Source organism: Sceloporus undulatus, chromosome 6 (genome assembly GCF_019175285.1).
Source record: "Sceloporus undulatus isolate JIND9_A2432 ecotype Alabama chromosome 6, SceUnd_v1.1, whole genome shotgun sequence".
Lineage (NCBI taxonomy): Eukaryota > Metazoa > Chordata > Lepidosauria > Squamata > Phrynosomatidae > Sceloporus > Sceloporus undulatus.
Genome location: NC_056527.1, coordinates 148,267,924 through 148,294,092, shown reverse-complemented (window position 1 = coordinate 148,294,092; position 26,169 = coordinate 148,267,924). Strand labels below are relative to the sequence as shown.

At 41.7% G+C, this 26,169-nt stretch overlaps 1 protein-coding gene across 1 annotated transcript in view; it reads right to left on the bottom strand.

Moving 5' to 3' along the window:
• VPS13C (vacuolar protein sorting 13 homolog C) overlaps window positions 1-26,169 on the bottom strand; it is a 93,655-nt gene that overhangs the window by 25,964 nt on the left and 41,522 nt on the right. Inside the window, 26 exon segments of the mRNA XM_042472074.1 lie at window positions 523-817; window positions 1,488-1,609; window positions 2,859-3,019; window positions 3,798-4,062; window positions 4,485-4,640; window positions 6,277-6,366; window positions 6,868-7,233; window positions 7,685-7,777; window positions 9,214-9,443; window positions 11,197-11,435; window positions 11,672-11,841; window positions 12,382-12,509; window positions 12,656-12,812; window positions 13,107-13,251; window positions 14,536-14,840; window positions 15,316-15,483; window positions 16,137-16,240; window positions 17,386-17,502; window positions 19,415-19,571; window positions 19,827-19,886; window positions 20,629-20,708; window positions 21,470-21,626; window positions 22,148-22,287; window positions 22,945-23,053; window positions 24,647-24,794; window positions 25,452-25,756. Coding sequence (XP_042328008.1) covers window positions 523-817; window positions 1,488-1,609; window positions 2,859-3,019; window positions 3,798-4,062; window positions 4,485-4,640; window positions 6,277-6,366; window positions 6,868-7,233; window positions 7,685-7,777; window positions 9,214-9,443; window positions 11,197-11,435; window positions 11,672-11,841; window positions 12,382-12,509; window positions 12,656-12,812; window positions 13,107-13,251; window positions 14,536-14,840; window positions 15,316-15,483; window positions 16,137-16,240; window positions 17,386-17,502; window positions 19,415-19,571; window positions 19,827-19,886; window positions 20,629-20,708; window positions 21,470-21,626; window positions 22,148-22,287; window positions 22,945-23,053; window positions 24,647-24,794; window positions 25,452-25,756 — 4,467 coding nt within the window.

Here is a 26,169-nt window from a genome sequence, read left to right as displayed (position 1 = left end):
TAAAAGCTAAGCTGGAACTGATACGTATTCTTGAGAACTGTATTTAAAAAAATACCCACACATTTGGTTGCAAACTCTGGGCTAATATTTCACTTTGACGGCCACTGTTTTCTCCATGGTCTCAAACAAGGTGGAGCTCTTCCCACCAGTTAAGATCTGCTACCTGACTGTAACTGAAAATAAAGATCTGAAAATTTGAGAGACTGAATCTGGGACCCTCCAGAGCCCAAAATTGGCGACCTGAGGATGAATCTGAAAAAAAGCTTGTGTTCTACCTGCAGGCTGACCCTTTCAAGCTCTATTTATCACTCAAGCTCTATGCTCTATTACTGTAAGCAGAGGCTGGATAGCCATCTGTCAATGGGGATGCTTTGACAGAGAGTTCCTGCATGGCAGAATGGGCTTGGACTGGATGGCTCTTGGGGTCTCTTCCAACTCTACAATTCTATGATTCAAAGCTACCTTGGGACCCTTAGCGGGAGAAAAGGTGGCATAAGTTGAATAAATAAAAGACAAACATACCTCCAGGAGATACCGTAAGGAATACGGCAGAAGGTTCCGCACCGTGAGCGTAGGATAGAGATGGATGATGTAGGCTGGGTCCCAGTTCTCCCCATGGGTTGCAATGAAGTTTAGCGCATCAGGGACAGCCGTGGTGTTTAGTATCAGAGGCAGAAAATGGACCTCAGTCGATGGGCACTGCAGCATACATCTGACCTCGCTGCTCCTGTGCAACTCTTCCCTCCAGGAAATGTAGGTTGTGGACGGTTCATACCGGCCTTTTAAGAACCCAGTTGGTTGAACGAAGAGCTGACACCTAAACCCAAACACAAGTGAAAATAAAAAAGAAATCCAGGCTTGGTTAAGTTTAGGGTAGATGCTTTGGTAAAGACGAAACTGCTTAGAGATGGATAGGTTATCAGGAAGCATCCAAGGAAATACGATAGATGATTTAGAAAAAGTTTGGAAAATATTGGGAAAAATATAAAATGTATGGAATAAATAAAAAAGTGAAACATTTAAGAGGGAAAACATAGGAGGAGAGAGAGAGGGTTTGAAAGATATTTAAAAGTTAAGCAAATATAGGAGATACAGAGGTTTGAGATTACAGATATAACATGAAAAGTGAAGAAGAAAGTAGAGGTAGCAAAAGTAATTTTATATGAACAAGAACAATTCATTAAAAATAAATGAAGATGAAAGATCAAAGTCAGATATCTTAGGTGTTTCGCAGCTTTATTGACTGATGAGTGGAAACAGAGGTTGGGATATTATTAGGTATGGTATATATGGTATATACTACAGATTAAGCTTCCAGAAAAGGGGGGGGGGGGGGGAGTAATGTATTAGATGTGTTTATTATGCTGAAGATAATTAATGTTGTTTTCTCCCCCCCCCCAATTGTATGTTTTTATCTGTGTGTTTGTTTTTATAATTTACCATAAAAATTATTTTAAAAGGATTCTGAAGAAGTGAAAACATTGTACCTGTACGAATCTAACGGGACGTGAAATTCCTCTTCAGGCTTAGATATGCCTATAGGCTCCAAGCGTCTGGTATCCCTAACAAATTTGTAAACTATAAATGGAACAGAGAAGTGGTTCTTAATCTGAAATTCAAAAAACAGCAATACGCTTTACTAGTATGTGAACAAGACTAATACGCTATACCCTCACATTGCCAGTCCCTGCATGTATGTCCTGTTCCTTCAATGACTTTGGCATCAAGTTATGTCTTGTGTATCACTTACACAGAAAACCATCTGAGTCTCTACAAAATGTCATGTACATTCATGCTACTCCACCAGGGTTAGCCTGAAGAAAAAGAGCCCTCCCTCCAGTCCATCTGCCTTGGTCCAGGCCTCAGAGGGAGAGAAGAATGCTGGACCTGATCCTCTGCCCCCCACCACCATTCTCTCTCCTTTTGTGTCGTGTCTTTTTAGATTGTAAGCCTGAGGGCAGGGAACCGTCTATTATCCGCTCTGTTGTAAGCCGCCCGGATTCCCAGTGATTGGGGCGGCATATAAATAAATCATATTATTATTATTACTCAAAGTGGTAGTCTGTGGATCAGTGCCAGTATGCAAGGAAAGAAAGGCACAGTCATGGCCAATAGGTGCAAACGTGGTACCAAACCCTGGCGTGTTGGGAAAAGGGGGGAAATGCTGATCTGCCACACCATAGCAGCACTGGTGTACATGAAGAGCACTATACAAACACACATCATATTTAACTTTTATATCACACATTTCAGAGAGCCAGCATGGTGGTTTTAGTGTTGCGACTAGGATTCTGGAGACCAGGGTTTGAATCCCCGTTCAGTCATGGAAACCCACTGGATCACATTGGGCAAGTCACATTCTCTCAGCCTCAGAGGCAGGCAAAGCCAAGCTCATTCTGAACAAATCTTGTCAAGAAATCTCACCCTAAGTCAGAAATGACTTCAAGGGATACAATAAACTACAGCTGAGCCTCGCCTTATGCAGAGGATCCATTCCGGAGCCCCCACGTAAGGTGAATTTCGCCTATGCTTGAGCCCCATTTCAAATCTCTGAAGTACTTTACAAATCTGCAGTAATGTGAAGCTACTGGTTTTCGAGTTTTGCCACATTACAGCCTCCGATATATGGACTCTTCCTCAAACCCAATGTGGCAAACAACATGAATGCAAAATTGTATTGAAAAGCCAATAGACACCAAAATCAGGCAAATGCATCTTTTTATGTATAGATCAACACAGAAAGAAGCCATAATTTATAAGTTTTGTTGTTGTTGTTGTTGTTTTACAGTGTATCCACGGCATGCAAGTGCATTAGAACAGAAATGCCCTGTTTAATGGGCAAAAATGGGACCATTTACCTGCAGAGGAGAACGTATAGTTATAACTTTATTTCCTTCATCAGCATCTATCTGCACTATAATGGAGTCTGAATGGTCACAGAGAGGGGTCCGTACATTGTGAAGTCTTCTGCCTGGTTTCGCAATGGGAACGTTGGCAACTTCTGTGTATCCTTGTGGTCCTGTTTTATGACAAAAAAGTAACTGAAGTGAAGAAGCCCTTTCCTGCCTCCTTTGTTTTTTAAAAAAAGGGGGGGACATACAAGAATGATTTGTGCAGTTGTGTAGTTGTACATTTTTGGGAAGTGAGACAAGTTTTCAACTACAACCCTGTTTTGTAAATTTTAAAATGTCATGCAGTTTATAAAATAAGAAAGCATTTGGCCCCAAGCCTCTACTAATGGAAATCAAAATTTCAGGGAGAAGGATTTCAAATTCTAGCTTCTCCTAGAGGTGCTAGTTTTGCATTTGTGTGTGGGTTTTTTCATATTAATACTTCTATCTGTAGATGATGATATAAACATGTAGAGATATATAGACCTTATATCCGAATTGACACAAGCCTTCAGTATTCTGAAATGACACAGTCCCAGGAGGGAAACATCTAGTGAATGTGTAAAACCAATGCTGACAATAAGAATTATTCTTCCTCAGAAAGACTAACCAACAAAGATTTATTCAGAGAAGTAAACTCCAGTTCGTATAATTAAATGGAAATTAAATGGAAATGGGAAACAATCACATTACTCTTACTCATCTTGGAAAAATGCATTTTAAAACACTAGGCATCACCTGAGGAATTGAGATACATATCAGTTTGGAATTACGATGGATGCTGAGCACAGAAATCCTCAAAAAATCTATAGCTGGTTGCTCCCTATTTCCCTATCCAAGTTTTCAGTGGCCATCTTATTTCCCAAATGCTCTTGGCAACTGCATTTCCACTCCCTGACATCTTACCAAAGCTCAAAGTGAATAGGGAACTCTCCTGGCGATAAAAGGCAGATAGCTTCCCTCTGCGCTGGGGCTCCAATGCAGAATAGTCCAGTTCCAGGTTCTGATCAATTCCTACATCATGAATATCTTCATTTGTAGCTGATCCAACGACCTGGAGACTTCTGCAGGTATGAACTTTGAGGGGAATGCCCAAAGCATTCTTCACAGTAAAGGGAGCCCTGTCTTTGAGGGTATAGTCATATGTGGAGGCAGCTCCTTCTGAGAACCCCTAAAATAAAGCAAACACATACTGGAAAGCATATAAATATATTGTCACTTCATCTTAGTAGGGCTCTTAACCCATCACTTCTTTTTTAGTTAGCCAAATTTTAACTTCAATATGGATAGGTACAGATAGGTTTGTAATGGATTGCCACAACATTGCCACTGTTAACCATTAACTCAAAGATCCAAAACCTTAGTTTAATGGAATCTCTGGAAACAACATCCATTTGTGACATGCTGCATATAATGGGAAAAGCTGTCCCCTTTAGAAGTCATGGCAGCTTTGAAAGAAAAAGGTAGATAAAGAAAAAATAATGCCGTCCCCCCCAAAGGAACAGATGGCTCACCAGGTCCAAGGGTTTAATAGAACAATCACATAGAAGGATCTTATCACAGATATCCTCATAACAATCCATGTGGAATTACCTTGGCGAGATTGCTGAAGACAGCCAGAGAAGATTTGGATATGGTTATGTTCATGGTATCCTTTGAAGTGATATTAATGACGCTCTGTGGTTCAGGTAAAACAATAAAGTCATCTCCAGGCAGCAATCCTCTGTCTTGCACTGGATTAGCTTTCATCTAAAAATGATAGTAACAGGTTAAAACAGCTGCAATCTGTTGAGGCACAATTTCAAGTTATGCTATCATCTAGGTTTGTAATTTCGCTTTATAGCATGGATGGGCAGCTGCAGCTCTTCATATGGTACTAAACTGCAGCTCCCATCAGCCCCAGACACCAGAGTCCATGGTGAAGAATCATGAGATTTGCACTTCATCATTACATGGAGGGTCACAGTTGCCCACTCCTGCTTTACACAAAGATCAGCCTCTCTTGGAATAATAGAATCTTAAAATTAGAAGGACCCATAAGGTCCATCTATTCCAAGCCTATTCTGCTATGCAGGAATAAACAACTGAAGCACTCCTGAAAGATTCCCTCTGTTTAAAGACCTCCAAAGAGGGATAATCCATCACTCCCTGAGGCAGAAGGTATGCCCAGAATAACACAAGCACTACACTCAATTATTACATTGTTTTTAATACAGGTAACCCACATATTATGTGAGTTTGTATAACACAGGTTCATGTTCATACGTCAGAAAATCTATGCTCTCTCTAGGCATATTCTAGGTCCTCCAGTGTGATTCTATGGTATACTTCTGCTAGACGTTGACCACAGAGTTGCACTGGAGGACCTAAAGATTCCTAGAGAGAACACTTCTCTGGGCATGTGTATGTCCCCCAGCATAACTCTGTGGTCAACCTCTGGCAGAAGCATACCACAGAATTGCACTAGAGGAACTATACAGAACACACTGGGGCCCCATACAGACAGGCCAAAATAAAGCTGTTTGGGACACTTTGGAGGTACACTGTTTAAATGATGCATGCGTCCTAAGAGTCCAGAAGCTGTGCCAAAGCCACGCTCCAGTCCTTAGGACTGGAGCGTGGATTTGGCGTGGCTTCTGGACTCTTGAGACGCATGCATCATTTAAACAGCGTACCTCCAAAGTGGCCCAAAGCAGCTTTATTTTGGCCTGTATGTATGAGGCCTGGCATTCATTTCAGCTAATAGGGTTCCAGGTTTTAAGCGAAAACCATGTTACGTGAAGGGTCCCAGAACAGATCCCTTGCATTATACTCAGGACACATGTACAGTATTTCATCTCTGAAGATAAAACTGTGAACTACAGGATAGACATAAAGATTACTGTGGACTTCATCTCTTAACAGAAAGACTTTACAAACACGAACTTGATAATAATAAAAATAAAGGCTCACTTTAGAAATTTCTAATTCCTTCAGAAACTGCATGGGTTACAGCAGGGCTTAACCTAGTATTTCAATACTTAGAGAAAATTGCTCTACTGGAATAGCACACATGAGGTTTTAGCAAACTGAAATATGACAGCTTAATAATGTTGTTTGACATAAGGTCTTAATTATAGTATTGTTTCTGCTATTGCTCAAGGAGCACCGGAAGCTTGTTAGTCTACACAGCAGGGTGCAAAATGGAATTTAAAAAGGAAATTAGTTGTGGTTGAATCCTTGCAAAATCAAGTCTTATTAAAGAATAAGCAACTTCTAAAAACAATGGCAAAATAAAGTTTTGTTTTAGTTGGTTACAAAAATGACAAAGCTAGAGAGAAACAGCAGTTTGAACTTACTATTTACAGTAATTAAAGGCTTTGTCTAAACAAGAATAGCTACTTACCTCCAACTTTAATTTCCACTGACGTTTTTCATTATCAATTCGCTCAATAAGGGGCTCCCAAACAGCATACATTTCATTATAGTAATGGACCTGGAATATAGTATCAATAACAGAACTTAAGTCTTTAAATGTTAGCTTGCTTTGTATCCACCATTCCCAAACCTGATGATTTAAAAATTTTTAAAAAGAGATAATTTTTTTCTACCTATCACAAAGGAGTCTTCCAAAAGAACAAGTTACAAACATGACTGAAATGAAACAAAGTAAAAATACTTTTAAAATATATTTAAGTAGTTGTAAGAAGACCAAAGAGATAAGACAGAGAGGTCTGGATGAAGACAAAAGGCATCCTCAGCAAAGGTCTAGAGGTCTCTGGTTCTGGGAGATATCAGGGAAATTAACGTTTCTAACTGGATGTAAGGTAATTTTTGTAACCATTTTATTATTTCATTCTGGCTGTATGCCTTAATAAAATTCATTCATATCAGAGATAATCCACATTTTGTGGACTGTTCCTCTCTAGCCACAATGGGCCTCAAAGAAACCAAGGCTCAGCCATAAAATCATTGATGATTTCCTGTACTCACGCACCTCCAGCGTCATGTCGCCTCTGGCAGCTATGAGAGAAGACCAGTTTTTCACCATTCCTGAAAAAGTGGATTCTGCTAACAGTAAGGGAATGGTCCGATGCCCCAAACCGCACTCCAAGGTGACCTGAACCGAGTTCACTTCCACATGAAAACTCTCCTGTTTTTCGGATGTCTCATTAGCAAGGAATTCTTCGGTTGCTTCTGTGGCCATGTCAACACCGAGAAACCAATACTGACACTGGTCGATAGACCTGATGCTCCAGAGGTCTACAGTGTTGCAAGCGGTCCCTCCAGGTTCATTGTCCTTTGGCTTTGACTTCATGGCAGCCATGATGGTCATTACGGTATTGAGGATGATTGGGGAAATCTTCAAAAGGAAGCCAAAACGTATTGAACAAAGCTGGTGCATACCATACACACATAAAAAAATGTTTTTACTTATTTTATATCCTACTTTTATATTCCATGAATGGGACTCAAAAAGGGGGCTCTCATAGTTGCAAAATAAGGTTATTTACCAACCAGCTTTTAGATTTAAATCAAGTGCTTCCCACCTATTAGCTTCATATAAATGCTTACTACTTTCTTTTATAGCAGAAGTGGGGAAAGTATAGCCCATAGATTGCATCCCCAAAGCCCTTGGAACCCTTTAGGGGGGAAAAAAAGGACAACTTGGAAAAAGCCTGAAAATCAGCAGGAAAAGTGCTATAGTTGTATAGTGGGAAAGAACCCTAGGACTACGTGTATTCATCTGAAAGTCTTTTGGAAGGATTTTCTATGAAGAAAAGGAAGGAAACCACCACGGCATGTTTACTAACCTTTATGATGAATTCTTCTATGACCACATCAACAGCCTGCATTCCCGAAGTGTGCATCACAGCCTCCACAGTTAAAGAACAAGGCTGAAGGACCTTAGAGAACATCAGTAAAATACTCTTGTCAGGAATGATCAAACATACAAAAGTGTAGAATCATAGAATCATAGAGTTGGAAGAGACCGCAAGGGCCATCCAGTCCAACCCCATTCTGCCATGCAGAAAATCCAAATCAAAGCATCCCCATTGACAGATGGCCATCCAGCCTCTGCTTAAAGACCACCAAGGAGGGAGATTCCACTACACTCTGAGGAAGGAGTGTGTTCCACTGTCGAACAGCCCTTACTCTCAGGAAGTTCCTCCTAATGTTGAGGTGGAATCTCTTTTGCTGTAGCTTGCATCCATTGTTCTGCATTCTAGTCTCTGGAGCAGCAGAAAACAAGCTTGCTCCCTCCTCAATATGACATCCCTTCAAGTATTTAAACAGGGCTATCATATCACTTCTTAACCTTCTCTTCTCCAGGCTAAATATCCCCAGATCCCTAAGTCATTCCTCGTAGGGCATGGCTTCCAGACCCTTCATCATTTTAGTCACTCTCCTTTGGACATGCTCCAGTTTCTCCACATCCTTTTTAAATTGTGGTGCCCAAAACTGGACACAATATTCCAGGTGGGGCCTGACCAGAGCAGAATACAGTGGCACTATTACTTCTCTTGATCTAGACACTATACTTTTATTGATGCAGCCTAAAATTGCATTGGCCTTTTGGCCTGTTGACTCATGTTGAACTTGTGGTCTACTTGGACTCCCAGATCCCTTTCACATGTAGTTTCATTCAGCCAGGTGTCCCCCATAATCCTATATCTGTGATTTTCATTTTTTCTGCCCTAAGTGCAGTACCTTACATTTCTCTGTGTTGAATTTCATTTTGTTAGCTTTGGCCCAGCTTTCTAGTCTGTTCAGATCATTTTGAATGTTGATCCTGTCCTCTGGAGTATTAGCTATTCCTCCTAATTTGGTGTCATCTGCAAATTTGATAAGTATGCCCCCAATTTTGTCCTCCAAGTCATTGATAAAGATGTTGAATAGCACTAGGCCCAGGACAGAGCCGTGTGGGACCCCACTGGTCTCTTCTTTATTTTTGACATAACAAATGACGCTTTCTGTGAATGCATTTTGCAAGAAATGTCCCTTTCCCTGCCCCACAGGAATGGGAATATATTAATAAAGGGTCAAAACATTCCTGAGCCAGTATGGTGCCAGTGGCTTGAGTGCTGGACTAGGACTCACGGAGACCTGGATTCAAATCCCCACTGAACCAAGGAAACCCACTGGATGATCTTGAGCTAGAGTGTGATTTTAAGCGCCATGTGGAACCACCTTCTGAATTCTGCTTTCAGCCAGTTATGGAAATGCAACAGTGCTAAAGGGTACATGTGTGGCCATTGATTTTTTCCCTTATAAATGCATGCATGCACATGTGCGAGAGAGAGAACACAAGAACATGTGAAAGTAACAACACTGAGCTCACCGTAGTAACATTCTTCTCTCCTTTCCCTTGAAGGAAGGGACAAGCCAGGACTTTGAGATCCAGCACTTGAGCAGTCATCCGCTGAGCAAGAGGGCTACTTGACAAACTGAAATCACACTGGAAAGAAACTGCCAGAGCAGGAGCATCTGCCTTTGTCAGGTTGGCAACGAACACAACTTCAGGATCCATAATCCGGGCCACCATGGACATGTTAGGCTGCAGGGACTCATCTGCAAAATGTTTTAAGTTCAGTTGGTTTTCAATCAAGCAGGCCAGCTATCACAACATGATCAAGAAAAATGGCACCCAGGCTTGCCTCAGTTGCCCATCCTTGGTGTAAACCTTCAGTCTGAACTCCCTGCTGTATGTCCAAGGTGCCTGTCGGCATCCTGGGCAAGACTTTCCTTCAACTTACCTGGCTTGGCTTTGCTGAGCCTGGACTTTGCTTTGCCTTTCTTTGCCTTCCCTGACCCTGCTTTGACTTGCAGAACTCTGGATTTTGACTTCCTTTGCTTCGCCTGACTCTGCTTCACTGGACCCTGAGCTCTGGCTGTGAAGGCCATTTTTCGGCCAGAACCCTCACACATTGGGGTTATTGCTTAGAACAGAATAAAATCAAAACAACAGGTTTGTTTTACGGTCTTCATTATAATGCCCATGCAATCTGCTTAATAGCAAAGGAGGAGAGTAGAATCCTGGCAACCTCTGCTAAACAAGGGTTGTCAGATTTTCTTTGGAAAAAAATTCACATACTTCCCAAGTGCCCTTCCCTAACTTATCTGCAATTTGAGGGTGCTTATGATTTTTCCCCACTACTCTCCTCCTTATTCACTCCTTATCTCTCTCATTCAAGTATGGCATTCTGCTGGTGACTTACATAGATTTAAGGAAGTGCTTGGACCTTTTTGTCCAATGAGGAAGGGCTCTATTTAATTCAAGGCTAAGGAATCAGAATTATGCTTCTAAGTAGTTCTACTGTGCATGGTTACACATTGATGTAACATGGAGCCATAATGTAAAACGAGCATTCGATTGTGCAACGCCGCAATTCTCTAACAAGATGGCACTGTGTGCACAGTGCTAAAGCACCATGCTTGCACCGTACTAGGATTAAGGGACTGCACTGCAACCGCACGGTCCCCAACCCTAGCACGGCACGGTAACAATGGGTGCTGCCATTGTGACGTGACAGATGCATAACATCTGCATGTTGCACCACTTCTGTGACATCATGAGTGCGCCATTGGCGCGACGTCTGCCTTGCAGGGCAAAAAGAACCCACTTTTCACGGGTTCGTTTTCCTCCACAGGGAAGCTGCGTGGTTTGGCGGTTGTGGCTTCCCTGCAGAGGAAAAACAGGCACCAGCAGGCCTCCCTTTTTGCAAAGTCTGTACTGCGCCTCTGTGAAGCAAGGTCTGTCTCTTTAATGTAGGATCTTGGTCAAGGTGTCTCTTTGGATGGCTCTCCACTCCCTCTACAGATCTACATATATGCTGTTTAGGAGGATCTCCCAGGACTCTAAAGAGAATTTTCAGGCAAAAAAGGAAACAGCCCAGAACCTTTGGTCAGTCAGGCAAAACCTTTGCATACTGAAGCCAACAGTACTACACTAAAGGGTAGGTGTGTGCATGCCCTCCAACATACTTTTCACTCCTTTCAGTGCCATATGGTTAGACTGTTAGTCCTTAACTCCACACACACAAAGTTCTCAAAACAAGGAATCGAGAACTAAAAGTGGAGTGCCAAGATATTCCTCTTTTCATTCCCACACAAAAGCATTCCATCTCTTGAATTGGAATGTAAATTTAAATTTACCATAGTCATAGTGCATTTAACATCCCAGAAGTGTTACTGACAAATTACTGATAAATTACATCTCTCCTAGCCACATTGAACACAGGCTGCAGTCACTCATATTATTTTAAATAACTCAGTTACTGCGCTATCTCAGTATCAAGCTTATAGATGCGTTTGCTCTGCTCACCTTTCTCTGGCTTTTGCTTCCCTTGGCTGGAGTGCTTTAACTGAAATTGGGTGGATTTTTCAGATGAGGTTGCAGGCACGGATTTAACAAAGAAATCAGCTACTGTCAAGAGAAATTCCACGCTGGCACACAAATAGAGTTTCTCCAGGAGAGATACAATTTCAGTCCCACTTTTATCTTGCTTGTAGCTGATATCGATCATGACACTATCAGCTTCACCATCTTTTTTATCTATCATTCTGGCGAGAAAAAACATTCATACCTTAAGAACATAAAGTAAGTTGAAGAACAGATTAACTGAAAAGATTCACAGGGTGTTAGTCTGGCACCATCAAATCTAACTTTAGAAAGCTGGCATTACTTGTCTGCTATAATTAAAGAAAACTGCTAATTCTCAGTATTTTATTATTTCAAATGCAGTTCCCATCATTAGCCAAGTTGATGCGCCACAATACTGCAGCACTTAGTAGCTTACCTTGAAGTTGCTCTCTGAATTCCTTCTCTGAGATCATCTAGTGTACATGTTTTCAACTTAGTATTAATATCTATAGTGCCATTTGAGAACATTTGTCCCGTTGCTGTCATAAGATGCAGTCTGAGTTCTCCAAGACGTAAACTGTTGTCATGAAGTGAGAACTGAGATTTCTGAAACATACAACAGTGTTCAAGACAAAGGAATTATATGCAAAGTTGAGAGACTAATAAAATGTATCATACATCTTGAGTCTAGACTATCTATGCATAGAAGCAAACAGAAATAGCACAGGAGAATGCTGTTGCTAATTTGTAAATAATTAAGTTTGCAACAGGAAAAAAACACTGATACACACCAATGTATAGATTTTAATTCTAAATAGATTTTAATTCTACAATGATAGCCAAAGACAGGATATCGAAATTGGATAGGCAAACCCTGGTTTACTGTCTTGGATATATATACCCCTCTATTTCTGATGTTCTATCAAGAGAATAACAACATGGGGCAAGAGAAGAAAGTAACACAGGAATGTAAAGCAGAGGACACTGAATACATTCATCTTTTCAAAAACTGTTTTATTGCAAGCCTCCACTTATTAGATCTGGGCTTTGTCTTAACATGATCCAGTTTTACTTAGCATTAGCTTTGTCAGCCTATATTCAACTGGCTCAAAGAAACTCATTCTGTTAAGTGAAAATGTCACAAACCTGATCAACAGCAGCAGCATTGTAGAGAACAATGGAAAGTGATTCAAAGTTAAAATGAAACATAAGGGTCACACTTTCCTTAGACATGACTTCAGAAAGGTCTTTCTGTCCCGACGCTGTTAGATTATCTGAAATATTAAGATGTAAGAAGGAACTTATGAAGTCACAGCAAATTTCTTATCAAAGGATCAATTATAATGGATTATCTTCTTTGCAATAATGACCATCAGCATTACTGTCACTGAACTGTCGGCTTTAGAGAGAGAAAAAATACCTTCTTGGTGATCAGCCTCAGTTTCACCTTTACTCTTTTTCAACTTCTGAGCTTCTGGTGAGGTTGACTGGATCACCCCAGCATCTGTCGCAGCTTCACCAAGATTTTCCAGCAGAATTTTCATGAGGAGAGTTAAGTCATCTTGACTGAGAGATATCTGTAAAGTGTTCAGTCCATTACATCCTCCCAGGAAGATCATTAAAAAAGATGCACATAACTTTTTACCTGCCATCTTCACTACCAGTGTCAATGAATACCTGTCTATTTTCAGGATGGTGTGGCAACTTATTCAGGTATTTATTAGATTCTTCAAAGTGTCAGGTAGTCAAACTGATGAATCCTCCCATGCAAAAGGTATCAGGCAATCTGCTTAAGCTCATTTATATTTACTACTCATAGATTTGTGTCCCATATAAACCTGGATCTTTCACAGGTTCTCATGGGTGCTTACCTGCATAGCCTTCAAGTCTCCTTTAACTGCAATCCCTGGAATCTGTAAATACCAATCTGCAGCTAAATTTCTCTGGACCGACAACAGGAGATTTACCGGCTGCAAAATTTCAATCTCTGGCTGAGAACTATCCGCTATCATAGTCCTACAAAATAATGATTGAAACCTTGTGGGACAAACGGTTATACATTTTTAAACACAGCTCAAAATAGGAGCTGCTTGACATTGGTTTTTATTTATCAGCAAATGAAAAAAAAGGAACCAATTAGTTCCATACTATATACTTTCAAAGCACACTTAGCAGAGAACTTCTAATCACGTTTGAGAGAGCAAACAAAATTCAATCTAAATTATCAACACAATAAATAATAATAATAATAATAATAATAATAATAATAATAATAATAATAATATTTATTTATAGCTCGCCTTTCCTCAGATCAAAGCGGGTTACAAGAAGTGCCATTACAAAATAAAAGCACGGTAAAAACGCAGTAAATATACATTAAAATAGCAATTACCAATACAATCAATGCAAACAACAATATAAAAATATCCAGCTAGCTTAGGATGTACAACAACAGTAACAGTGAGGAGGGAAGAGGGGAGACTAACAAGGGAACAATTAGGGGAAGGCTTGTTGGAACAGGAAGGTTTTTAACTCCTTCCTGAACCAATCAAGGGAGGTGGCCAAGCGGAGCTCACCGGGAAGCGAGTTCCAGAGCTGAGGGGCCGAGATGGTAAAGGCCCTACGCGATGTTGTGGCATATTTCGAGTCTGGAACTCTCAGCAGATGCTTCCCGGCCAATCTGAGTGTGCGGGGCGGATTATATGGGGAGAGGTGGTTCTCCAAGTACCCTGGGCCCAAGCCATTTAGGGCTTTATAAGTAATAACCAACACCTTGTATTGTGCTCGAAAGCTAATAGGCAGCCAGTGTAGATCTTTTAATACTGGTGTTATGTGGGTGGCCCTGGAAGATCCAGTGACCAACCTAGCTGCCATATTTTGAACCAACTGTAGCTTCCGAGTATGGTACAAGGGTTGCCCCATGTAGAGCGCATTACAGAAATCCAAACGAGAGGTTACCAGAGCATGTACCACCGTTTCAAGGTCCCTTGAGAGTGTGTGCACACCAGGGATATGTGTAGGAATGTCCTACATTAATCTCTAAAGAGTGATAAAACTTTAAGCTGCACATTTCTTTGCACAGGGAATGAGGAAAGCTCTACCTTCCTGTGATACAAAGGAATCATCTGCTAGCAATCTTTTGCAAAAAATCTAACACACAAAATTCAGTGGATGCTTTCATTTTCCATTATACCAGTGCCTCACAGCATGCAAGGAAAACCCATTATGGGCATTAGGAAATTGTTTTTCTAAGATCAGAAATTACCCTCCAGTGGGAAGAGAGAGGGAAAGTGCTAATACCTTGATATCTTTAAATGAGTCAGCTGTATATCCATTTTGTCAATCACAGGAGGATTAGAAGATTCTTCCCCAGGAACCAGGCTAAAGTCATTCTGAACTCTGATTAAGCCCAGATCCGCCACTAAGACGTTGCAAGACACGGACGACTGCGGAATCACAATCACGGGAGCCTTCAGGTTTATGTCCATCGAAAGGCGAAAGCTCTTTTTAGCAAAATCCTTCATGCTGGAAGCAGCCTTTTCTGCAGCTTGAGCAGTAGCAGCACTCAGTGCTTCTTTGGCAGCTTGGAAGTGATTTAGGAAGTTCTGCAAGAAGACAAAATTGTGGAGCAGAATGCCCAGAACACCAGCCCAAGCGGCACCCAGAACACCAGCCCAAGCGGCACTAGGAGGCTGGACTTATGCAAGATGCACCAAATAATAACCTGCTTTTCATTTTAAAAATTGATGTTAAATCAAAGCTGCATGAGCCTAGAATCTAAACACCAAGTCCAAACTCAGACACTAGGATTTAGCAAGGGGCATGATATTATCATCATAACTTAGGGGAAGAAGCACAATCCAAAACAACGTTCTATATTAATTTGTGCATCTCCTTTTCTCCTGTCACAGAATTGCAAGCAAATTGGTTCCACTGCTGAATCACTCTTACCATTTGTTGAAAGCTACCCTCCTGTAACTTAAAACCATTACATTGGTCCTTCTCTCTGGGGAAGCACTTTTCTTAAAAAAGAAATTTAAAATGCAACTGGTATCAGAAAACTAAGAGCCATCTTCTTACCAACAGTGACATGAAGAATTTATGCAGGTAAACAATCTGAATGCAGCCCACTTTCAATGACATTTTGCCATCCACCTTGGACATGTCCCTATATGCCTCTCCCACGGTAGCTTCAGGATAAAGGGACATTGTGAACCGGAAGACTTCATCTCCCACTATTGAGACCGTCTGGAAAAAATCGTATTCAGTGTGGTCATTTTCTGGTAGATTTCTTGTATTATTAGTATCACTGAGTATTTCCCAGGCCTTTCAGCCAAAATAATAATTGTAATAGCAACTGTTCCCAAAACAGTTTACTAAGATCAATAATAAAAGAGTTCCTGCCCTCAGCTATATAACAGTTTCCAAAGGCAGCCCCACATACAGTGTCAATTAAAAAAAATACTTCAAAATTAAGTAACTAAAACCAATCAGAAACAGCCCAAACTCCTCTTTTAAAATAGCTCAAAACTCAGACCAACAGTTTAAAGAAGAGCCAGAGCAGAGATCCCTAATTTTAAGAGCCAAAGGCCAAAGCATAGTCTTCCCTGTCCGAAAGAAACTTAGGGTGCATCTCCACTGTAGAAACAATGCAGTTTGACATCACTTTAAGTGCTGTCGCTCCATCCTAAGGAATCCTGGGATTGGTAATTGTACAAGCTCTTTAGCATTCGCTGCCAATGAGTGCTGGTGTCTCACAAAACTACAAATCCCAGGATTCTGTAGGGTGGAACCAGGGCAGTTAAAGTGGTGTCAAAACTGCATTATTTCTACAGTAGAGATGCACCTTGAGAAGGCATGGACTCAGCCTACTGCTCAGCAACCTGGTTTCTCATGCTCACCTTTTTATGAACAGCTTTTGGGTCAACGTTTGTTACTATGAAGTCCCGAAGCCTGGCAAAAACCTCAGTCTGCTTGGTCATTGTCAAAACAGAGGCCTCCATGCCTAAGCAGAAGCGGGAAAGCAGAGAAGAAACTTTTAGTAGCCTGATAAATAATTGGATGCAACAGGCAATGTCAAAACGTCTTTGAAGAAACTTGCTTATTGATTTAATACAGGGTGAATCTCCCTTATCTGGAATTGTGAATCCCAAAATACTCCAAAATCCAAAACTTTTTGCTTTTTTGTTTCATCCACAAAAATTATTAGAAATATTACATTAAAAATGCATTCTGGCTATGTTTCTAAGGTATATAAGGAACATAAATGAAATTCATGGTTAGGCTCGGGTCTCATTTCTAAGATACCTCATTATGTATAATATGCAAATACTCCAAAATCGGGGGACAACTTCTGGTCCCAAGCAATTTGGATAAGGGAGACTTAACTTGTATCATTTGGCTTTGAACTGAGCAACTGTTTTGAACCCACTCCAAATGCATTACATAATGGCATACTATTCATAGTACTGTATTTTCCGGCGTATAAGGCGACAAGGGTTATAAGGCGACCCCGAAGTTGCCCGCCGGCAGCATCCCTGGCCTCCTATATGGGGGTCTCGAGCTGGCTGGAGGGGGCCTCATTGGAGGCCTGAAGCAGGACCCACTGCAGCTGGGCTCTCGCTGCCATTTTTTTTCAAAAGGCGGTGTCGGGGAAGCGGCTCCAGACAAAGAGCCAGCCCCTTATTCCTCGGCGCTCGAGACAAAGAGCCAGCCCCATACTCCTCGGCGCTGCCACTGCCGCTTCCGCTGGGAATCCTCCGATCCTCCAGCGGCTTCAGCGGAGGACTTCTGAAGCCACTGGAGGATCAGAGGATCCACAGCACTGGTGGCAGCAGCAGCGCCGAGGAGTAAAGGGCCAGCTCTTTGTCTCGGCCCGGACGGCTCTGGAGCTGCTTCCCCGCCGCCACCTTTTGAAAAAATATGGCGGCAAGAGCCCAGCCGCAGTGAGTCCTCTCTCAGGCCTTCAGAGAGGCCCCCTCCAGCCGGCGTGAGTGCCAGCTGGCTGCAAGAAGACCCAGCAAGGACCCCAGAGACAGGGCTATGCCATTTGCCTGTCTCTGGGGTAAAAAATCGGCACATAAGGCAGACTCAAAGAGTTGCCTTATACGCCGAAAAATACGGTACTTCAAATGACAGAAATCCGTTTACCTTGTATTCGCATGTCTGCAATGTCCCCATTTTGATCACAGACCCAAATGTTGAAGGCATTCAGTCTGGCAGTGAGCTTCAGGTCACACACATTACCAGGGGCGGCAGGAACAGAGACTGTGAAACAGCAAAACATCAGTGTGCATGATACAAACCATAGTACTGGAGAGGTAACTGCAGCAGGCCCTGAGGACCAGTCTTTTGTCCCCTGGACCCTACATGCACTACATCTGCTATCAAAAATACAAAAAAGTGTATGGCTACATGCGTTAAAACAGCAATGCTCGATCCCTGTCCCTCATGGCTAGCGGCCCAGGGGGGACCGGCGGTAACTTTATTGTTACGCCGGATTATTAATACATCTTTGAGGGAAGGGCAATTTCCATCTGAACTTAAATTGGCCATTGTAAAACCTTTATTAAAAAAGCCCTCCCTCAACCCCCTGGTACATAATAATTATCGGCCAGTCTCGCTGCTGCCATTTCTGGGGAAGGTGATCGAGAGGGCGGTTGCAATCCAGCTTCAGGCGGTCTTGGATGAAACGGATTATCTGGACCCATTTCAAACTGGCTTCCGGGCGGTTTACAGGGTTGAGACGGCCATGGTCGCCTTGGTCGATGATCTCCGTCTGGGCATCGACAGGGGAAGCGTGTCCCTGTTGGTGCTCTTGGACATCTCAGCAGCTTTCGATACCATAGACCATGGTATCCTTCTGGGGCGCCTGGCAGAGGTGGGAATCGGGGGCACTGCGCTCCAGTGGTTCCGGTCCTACCTCTCTGGGAGGTCCCAGATGGTGCAGCTGGGAGACGTGTGCTCTGATGAGAGGCCCCTTAAAACTGAGGTCCCTCAAGGAGCCATTCTGTCTCCCATGCTATTTAACATTTACATGAAACCGCTGGGAGAGATCATCCGGAGACATGGGGTGCGGGGTTATCAGTACGCTAATGACACCCAAATCATTTTCTCTATGTCTCCGACTGATGCAGTGAACAAGGATGGCGTCTCTCCTCTCGTGGCGTTCCTGGAGTCAGTAATGGGCTGGATGAGGGAAAACCGACTCAAATTGAATCCAGAGAAAACGGAGGTACTTGTGATAGGTTCCCCTGGTCCAGGAATGGCGGTGGTTCCACCTGTCCTGAACGGGGTCACGCTTCCTGTGAAGGACTCCGTGCGCAGTCTGGGGGTGCTTCTTGACTCGTCGCTTCACCTGACTGCTCAGGTGAATGCGACGGTCAAGAGCACCTGTTATCAGCTTCGGCTTATTCGCCAGCTGCGTCCATACCTGGCCCAGAGGGACCTTGAAACTGTTGTACATGCTCTGGTAACCTCGAGATTGGACTTCTGCAATGCACTCCACATGGAGCAACCCTTATACCAAACCCGGAAGCTACAAATGGTACAGAATATGGCAGCCGGGCTGGTCACTGGTACTTCCAGGGCCAGCCACATAACACCGGTGCTACAAGATCTGCATTGGCTGCCTATTCGCTTCCGGGCACAATATAAGGTGTTGGTAATGACCTATAAAGCCCTAAATGGCTTGGGCCCAGGATACCTGAAGGACCGCCTCTCCCCGTACATTCCGTCCCGCACCCTCAGAACATCTGGGCAGCAATTACTTAGGGTACCAGGGGCTAGGCTTACCTCTACCACGAGGAAGTCTTTTTCCATCGCAGCCCCGGCCCTTTGGAACACGCTGCCCACAGAGCTCCGCTCGGCCACCTCTCTGGCCCAATTCAGAAAGGGTTTAAAAACCTTTCTATTTAAGATCGCATTCCCCCAATTAGAGTCGTAGTAGGCCTCCCCTCCTTCGTATTCCGCAAGAGGACTGGCTAACGGGGCTTTTATCCTGTTTATTATATGTGTATTTAATTTTTCTGATGTTTTTATTGTGATTTGTGCTGTTTTATTGTAATGTAAACCGCCCTGATCTCTGGAAGGGCGGTATATAAATAAAAATTTTATTATTATTTATTAATGCTGAATTTCATGACCAAAGAAGGCTATAGAGATAACCTTAATGCTCTACCTGGTTTTGCAAGGACAGTTTTGGGCTCCTCGGATGGAAGCTTCGTATCCATTCCCTTATCTGTCGTCAAAAGGCCACTTGTGCCATAGGAGAAAAAATTAATGATCGAAAGCAAGGCATCCATGTGTAGCAACAGATCTAAAGAAGAAAAGGATACCTATGGGAGAGAAAACATGTTACAGAGGATTGCTCGCATCTCAGCTGAGTGCAAGACTCTCTATTAAAAGGAAGTGCCCCGTAAACTATGCATGATAATTTCAACTTTAATTGCACCCACCACATAAAAGGAGCATGTCAATCCAGTTAAACTTTAATTTAATCAATGTCTCCAACCAATCCTTGTAGCAAAAATGAAACCAAAAGTGCAATGTTAATATGGCAGTTAGCTCAGTAATGCATTTTTAATACTTACATTTAAGACTTGCTTAGTGTTTTTGTAGACTGCTTCAAAATGTGGTCCATCTGGGTCGGCCTAGGCAAAGAACAAAGTTTCCAATTACTAGACAGCAGAGGTAACATTAAAAACCAGACAGGCTCAAGCAGATGATTCAACATCCAAGGCATACAATACGTCAAGGGAGCTGTTTAACGCTTAACTAGGTAACTGAACTGCTTACATCTTAACCTCCAATGCCAGAAGGCAAGATGTGGCAAGCACATATATATATCCAGGTCTTCTATTCACTAAATTTCCTAAACTGAATATAGCCTTCCCTCTCTCTCTCAGGCACATGCACAATATGAAGTCTGGCAGAGAAGTTAATTCTACTCCTTTTTAGTTTTTCTTTCTTTCTTCTCTCTTTGAGTTTTATTGTTGTTGTTGCCTTCAAGTCATTTCCAACTTACAGTGAATGTATCAAGGTTTTTTTTTGGGGGGGGGCAAGATTAGTTCAGAGGAAGTTTGCCTTCTCCTAAGGCTGAGACAGTGTGACTTGCCTAAGGTAGCTCTGGGTTTCATGGCCAAGTTGGGAATCAAAGCCTGGTCTCCAGAGACGTAGTCCAGCACTAACTACTAAGCCATACTGGCCCTCTTGTGTTTTATTACTGGCAGCAAATGTAGTATTTAAATTACTCATAGCATTTTTTAAATTCCAAATGTTTCATTTTGATTCTCCATCTTTGTCCTTGCTAATTTAAGACACTCAATATAAGATTGCTCAATGATCTTTAGTAAAAGGTAAATAAATAAATAAAAGGAGGAAAACGTATTTCACCTTTACATACTCCATCTTTAAAAGATGCTTTTCAGATTCATCTGACGAACTGATAATGTTCAGGGGATTTCCTTTGGAATCTGGAAAAACAAAAGGTACAGAACTATGAGCAAGTGACAGCATGATATTAATTAACAAAAGAAACTCATTAATACCGTCAATGCGGCACTTCTTCAACAATGCAATATTCCCCAAAAAGACTTGTTTGCAGAATTTTAAAAACTCAGAACAGACTGGATATGTAAACAGACATAGAAAGTTACATGAACTAACACTTCTACAAGATTGGGACAGATGTATTTATTGCTAGCATCAGAGAACATCTCTTAAGTTCTTTGAACAACAGAAATTCAGAGAAATAGCCATATTACTCTGGAATATCAGTCTGCAAAGGGATTCTGCAACACCTTTGAGAATAACTGATAAAAAGAAGCTGTAGTATAAGCTTTCCTAGACTTGGTCTACAATGCATCTGAGAAAGTAGACCAAGTTTACAGAAGTTTATGCTACAACTTCTTTGCATAACAAAAATGTAGTGCTTAATTTCTTGACTGTCTTTTCACCTCCTAGAAACTGCAGCATACACTCTCTGCTATGACCAGAGCTATCTTTTGGAGTGGAGCCTGTATATGTGTTATTGTTTTTTTTTCATTAAAATTTTATTTTGTGTCTATTGTGAAAAGTATGGCCAAGGAATGGGGGACTAGTCTTGTATCCGAGGTTTGATCTCAGGGGTTTAGGGAGGTTAAAGAATCCACAAGCAGCTCACTTATTAGTGTGAAAGTTTGTGTTACCAGAAAGAAATTTTTGCACCACACAAACTGCATTATTTTGACCATACCACTAAATTCAAGGCACTTCATGTCAATTTTTTTAAGGTACGCTGTAGCCGTCATATCGTGAGTTTTAATTCTGCTTTCCATTCCAAGCTGTAACACTGTTAACATGTGTAACGGGAAGCTCTGCTGTTCCACCTGCTTTGTTAATGTTATTACAACCTAAAATAGAGAAAAACAGAAATCATTTGAATGAATCCTTAACATCTTTTAACCCATATTTTTCAGACTTCCTTTTTCCCTACATTTGTCATGACATTCTATGTTACCAAGCCAAGTTTAAACTTTAAACCATGGTTTGAAAGTGAACCGAGGTATGAAAATCTGGTCCTCTCTTGTTCTCACCAAAATTTCCCTGAATTCAGACACCAATAGAAAGTTAGGTTTGTTCAACAACAAAAGCAAAACCTTCCCGTTTGTTCCAAGGAGGTTCAAACAACAAAAAGAAAAGGCGTTGAGAGCCCAAAGCTCACAGATATAATAGGAAACTTTCTCCAAATTTTCTGTTCTGCACTGCTAAAACCTAGAATATTAACTGACCACTCCTGCTAAAAAGTCCTTGGTTATTGTTTTGGATATTTTTAGAAACACACAAGCAAACAAGCAGATCAATAGGATACAAATATTTAAAACAAATAAATAGAAACATGAACGTTTTTGCTAAGGATAATAATATGACATACCTTTTTTATTTCAAAGTCAAGCAGCATATTGGTAATATCTTCCTGTATGGCTTCTTTTGCTGTACCCAGTAAATTATTTAATGGGAGATCTCTCTGAGGTCCTGGGGAAACTGGTAGTTCCTTTGTGCTGCTAGAAAATGCTAAAGAGAGATGGATTCCAGTTGAAAACAATATGATTAGAGTTCACTTGCCAATGTATATACATGCATATCTTCAAATTTTACAGCTCTGATCAAAATGTTCACGTCAGAAGCTGTACCAGCTATCCGGATAAGTAAAAATATTCCTTTTGGAATTTTTTAAACAAAGGGAAAGTTAGGGATTCAAACCTTCACCTTTCCCCTTAAACAACAACAAGAGACACCAACTAATATCATTATTGGCTTTCACAATGACTCTGATTAAACTGTTCCTTAAGAAGAAAGAAGGAAGAAGGGAACAGCTTTAGCTTTTGGCCAGCTAAAATGTAAACTCCCCTAGTTGCTGCAGGAGAACTGAAACTATCTACTCAAGCAGGTAAGGCACCCCTAAATTCTCCATTACAAAACAGTGCTCTTGAAATGGATCCAAAAAATCTCAGCCTTACTTTAGAAAAGCGAATTGGTTCAGGCTTCTTTTTATGTTGCATTGTTCAAGAGACACAGGAACCAGCCTGGTTAACCTGAGGACTGCCTCTTCCCACCAGATCCTGGATAGTAAAATTTACTTCAAGCCCTCCCAGTAAGAAGGAATTTCCACAAGGAAGAACAGATCATAGAGATTTTTTTCTCAATGACTGATGAATACTCATGTCTTACCCCCAGTTTGTGCTACTGACTTTGCACCACTTGTAGTTGTGTCTGCTTCTGCAAGATTTTCTGCCAGTACTTTAAGCAGAACATTCAGGTCCTCTTGATTTAGCACAACCTAAAGAGAAGCATGTAAAGTCAGGAGAATTGGAGGACAAAATTGGGGGCATACTTATCAAATTTGCAGATGACACCAAATTAGGAGTAGCTAATACCCTAGAGGACAGGATCAAAATTCAAAATGACCTGAACAGACTAGAAAACTGGGCCAAAACTAACAAAATGAAATTCAACACAGAGAAATGTAAGGTACTACACTTGGGGCGGAAAAATGAAATGCACAGATATAGGATGAAAGACACCTGGCTGAATGAAACTACGTGTGAAAGGGATCTAGGAGTCCAAGTAGACCACAAGTTGAACATGAGTCAACAGTGCGATGCGGCAGCTAACAAGGCCAATGCAATTTTAGGCTGCATCAATAGAAGTATAGTGTCTAGATCCAGGGAAGTAATAGTGCCACTCTATTCTGCTCTGGTCAGGCCCTACCTGGAATATTGTGTCCAGTTCTGGGCACCACAATTTAAAAAGGACATTGAGAAACTGGAGCCTTGTGTCCAAAGGAGAGCAACTAAAATGGTGAAGGGCCTGGAAACCATGCCCTATGAGGAACAACTTAGGGATCTGGGGATGTTTAGCCTGGAGAAGAAAAGGTTAAGAGGTGATATGATAGCCCTGTTTAAATACTTGAAGGGATGTCATGTTGAGGAGGGAGCAAGCTTGTTTTCTGCTGCTCCAGTGATTAGGACCCGGGGCAATGGATGCAAGCTGCAGGAAAAGAGATTCCACCTCAACATTAGGAGGAACTTCCTGACAATAAGGGCTGTTCAACCGTGGAACAAACTCCCTCGGAGTGCAGTGGAGTCTCCTTCCTTGGAGGTCTTTAAGCAGAGGCTGGATGGCAATCTGTCAATGGGGATGCTTTGATTTGGATTTCCTGCATGGCAGGGGGTTGGACTGGATGGCCCTTGCAGTCTCTTCCAACTCTATGATTCTATGATTCTATGAATTATCTTCAAATTTTACAGCTCTGATCAAAATGTTCAACATCCAATGAATTTCAAAGGCTATTCAGCACAACAAAGGAAGGGTACATCACCTATGTAACACTGGAGGAAATGAGACACCCCACACTCCTCCAGCAGCGCATCACCAGCAATGTCTGCTTTACCTGATAGATTATATTCCACAGTCAGCAGCCAAGACATTTAATTCCCCAAGAGTCACTTTTGGTCAGAACTTCATGGGTTGTCCCCAGTTTCTGTAACCAGTGAGCCTGCTTCACATATACAGTAGCATAGCTAAGAGGTCTCACATCTGTAAGCATTCACTCATTTTCTAATAAAGCTTCAAAAGAGAAACCATAACCTTAGCCCCTAACATTTTTAATAATCCTGCCCCATTCCTCCCCTGCCTCCCTTCAACTCATAACATTTTCATGGCTACCTGAAGAGTAGTTCGTGTTCATCGCATAAAAGATGGTCATGGTAATAAAAATATTCATTTAGAAAGCCATTTCCATGGTGGCCTCTTGTGACTTGCCTACAAATATTTGTGATGTTTGCCTTCCCAAAACTGGCCATGCAGGGCCTAGCCTTGGATGCCTGCCACTATTTAGAAACCAACACTTTGGAAACCAAAACTAACTTACATTCATTGCATCAAGGTGCCCTTTGATCTCCATCACAGGTATTTGGTGATACCAAGTTCCAGCCAGGTTGCGATTCACAGAGAGATTCAGGTTAATCGGGTGTAGAATTTGTATGTCAGGCTGTGAAAAACCTGGCTGCAAGATTGTCCTATGTAAAAAAATGGAAATTTAAAAATGAACAATACACCTTAAAAGTGACACCAAGCAAGCTGACTATTCCAATCCATGTACAGAAATGAGAACATTGCTCCCTCAAATGGGAATTCTGCCTCCACCATGAAATTTAGTTCTCAGATTTCTAGCAGTGCAATAACTTCAAAATTTTGTGGAGCATTCAGAAACAGAGTTTAAGCAGACTGAGAAAAAGGGTAGATGAAGTGAGCAAAGGAAGGAGAACACAGCAAATAAGGGAGTTCTATATGTAAGAGAGCCAGTATGGTGTAGTGGATTGAATGTTGGACTACAAGTCCTCACTCAAGCATAAAAATCCACTGTGTTATCTTGGACAAGTCACACTCCTTCAGCCCCAGATGATGGCAATGGCAACCTCCTTCTGAAGAAACCGGCCAAGTAAACCCTATGATATGTTCACCTTAGGGTCACCATAAGTCAAAAAATGACTTAGAGGCACATGACAAACAACAAACATGTAAACTGTTTTTAATGCTTTACTCTCGAAATGTGGGGACTGAAGTTAAAAATCATTCTGGAGTGAAGAATTTTTTATTTCAGGGGCAATGCCTTTTATTTTTCCCTCATCTCCTCTCATTACAGCCTTGCAATGGGAACCAAAACTCTAACTCACCTTGACATCTTCAGCTGTGTCAGCTGGACATCCATCCTATCCATGACTGGAGGGAGCGGACAGTCCTCTCCCTGGACCAAAGTGAATTTGTTTTGCACCTTGATCAGTCCAAGGTCTACAACTACAGCATTAGAGGAGACTGAAGATTGAGGGATGAAGATAACGGGGGCTTTAAGGTTAATATCCATGGAAAGACGGAAACTCCTCTGCGCCAGATCTCTCACACTTGTGGCAGCCTTCTCTGCGGCCTTTTCTGTGGCAGCGCTCAAGGCCTCTTTGGCAATCTGGAAGCTGTTCAGAAAGTTCTGCAATAAATTGAAAGGTTGTGGAGGAGAGCAATGATCATGTTTTCACTGTTCTTTATTGTGTATAAATGCTATGCATATCCCTACCTTTCCATTTCCCACCAATGGTACTCAAGGCCTCTGAGGCACCATTACATTTCCATATTATATTAAAGTATTTATAAGCCGCCCTTTACCATGGAATCTTAGAGCAGCCTATAATATGAAGAATTTAAAACATTTCCACATTAAAGCCATAAAAAATTTAAACAACATAAAACATATTAAACAAGACAACAGTTAAAGTAAGCTAGTTCTTGGGCAGCTATACACAGGGAGAGGCATGCTTTAGCTCTTAAAACTTTAATAGTTCTTAAACGTTTCCTCGTAACGCCATAACTCAAGTCAGATGAGCTGCAGTGGAAATCCAAGTA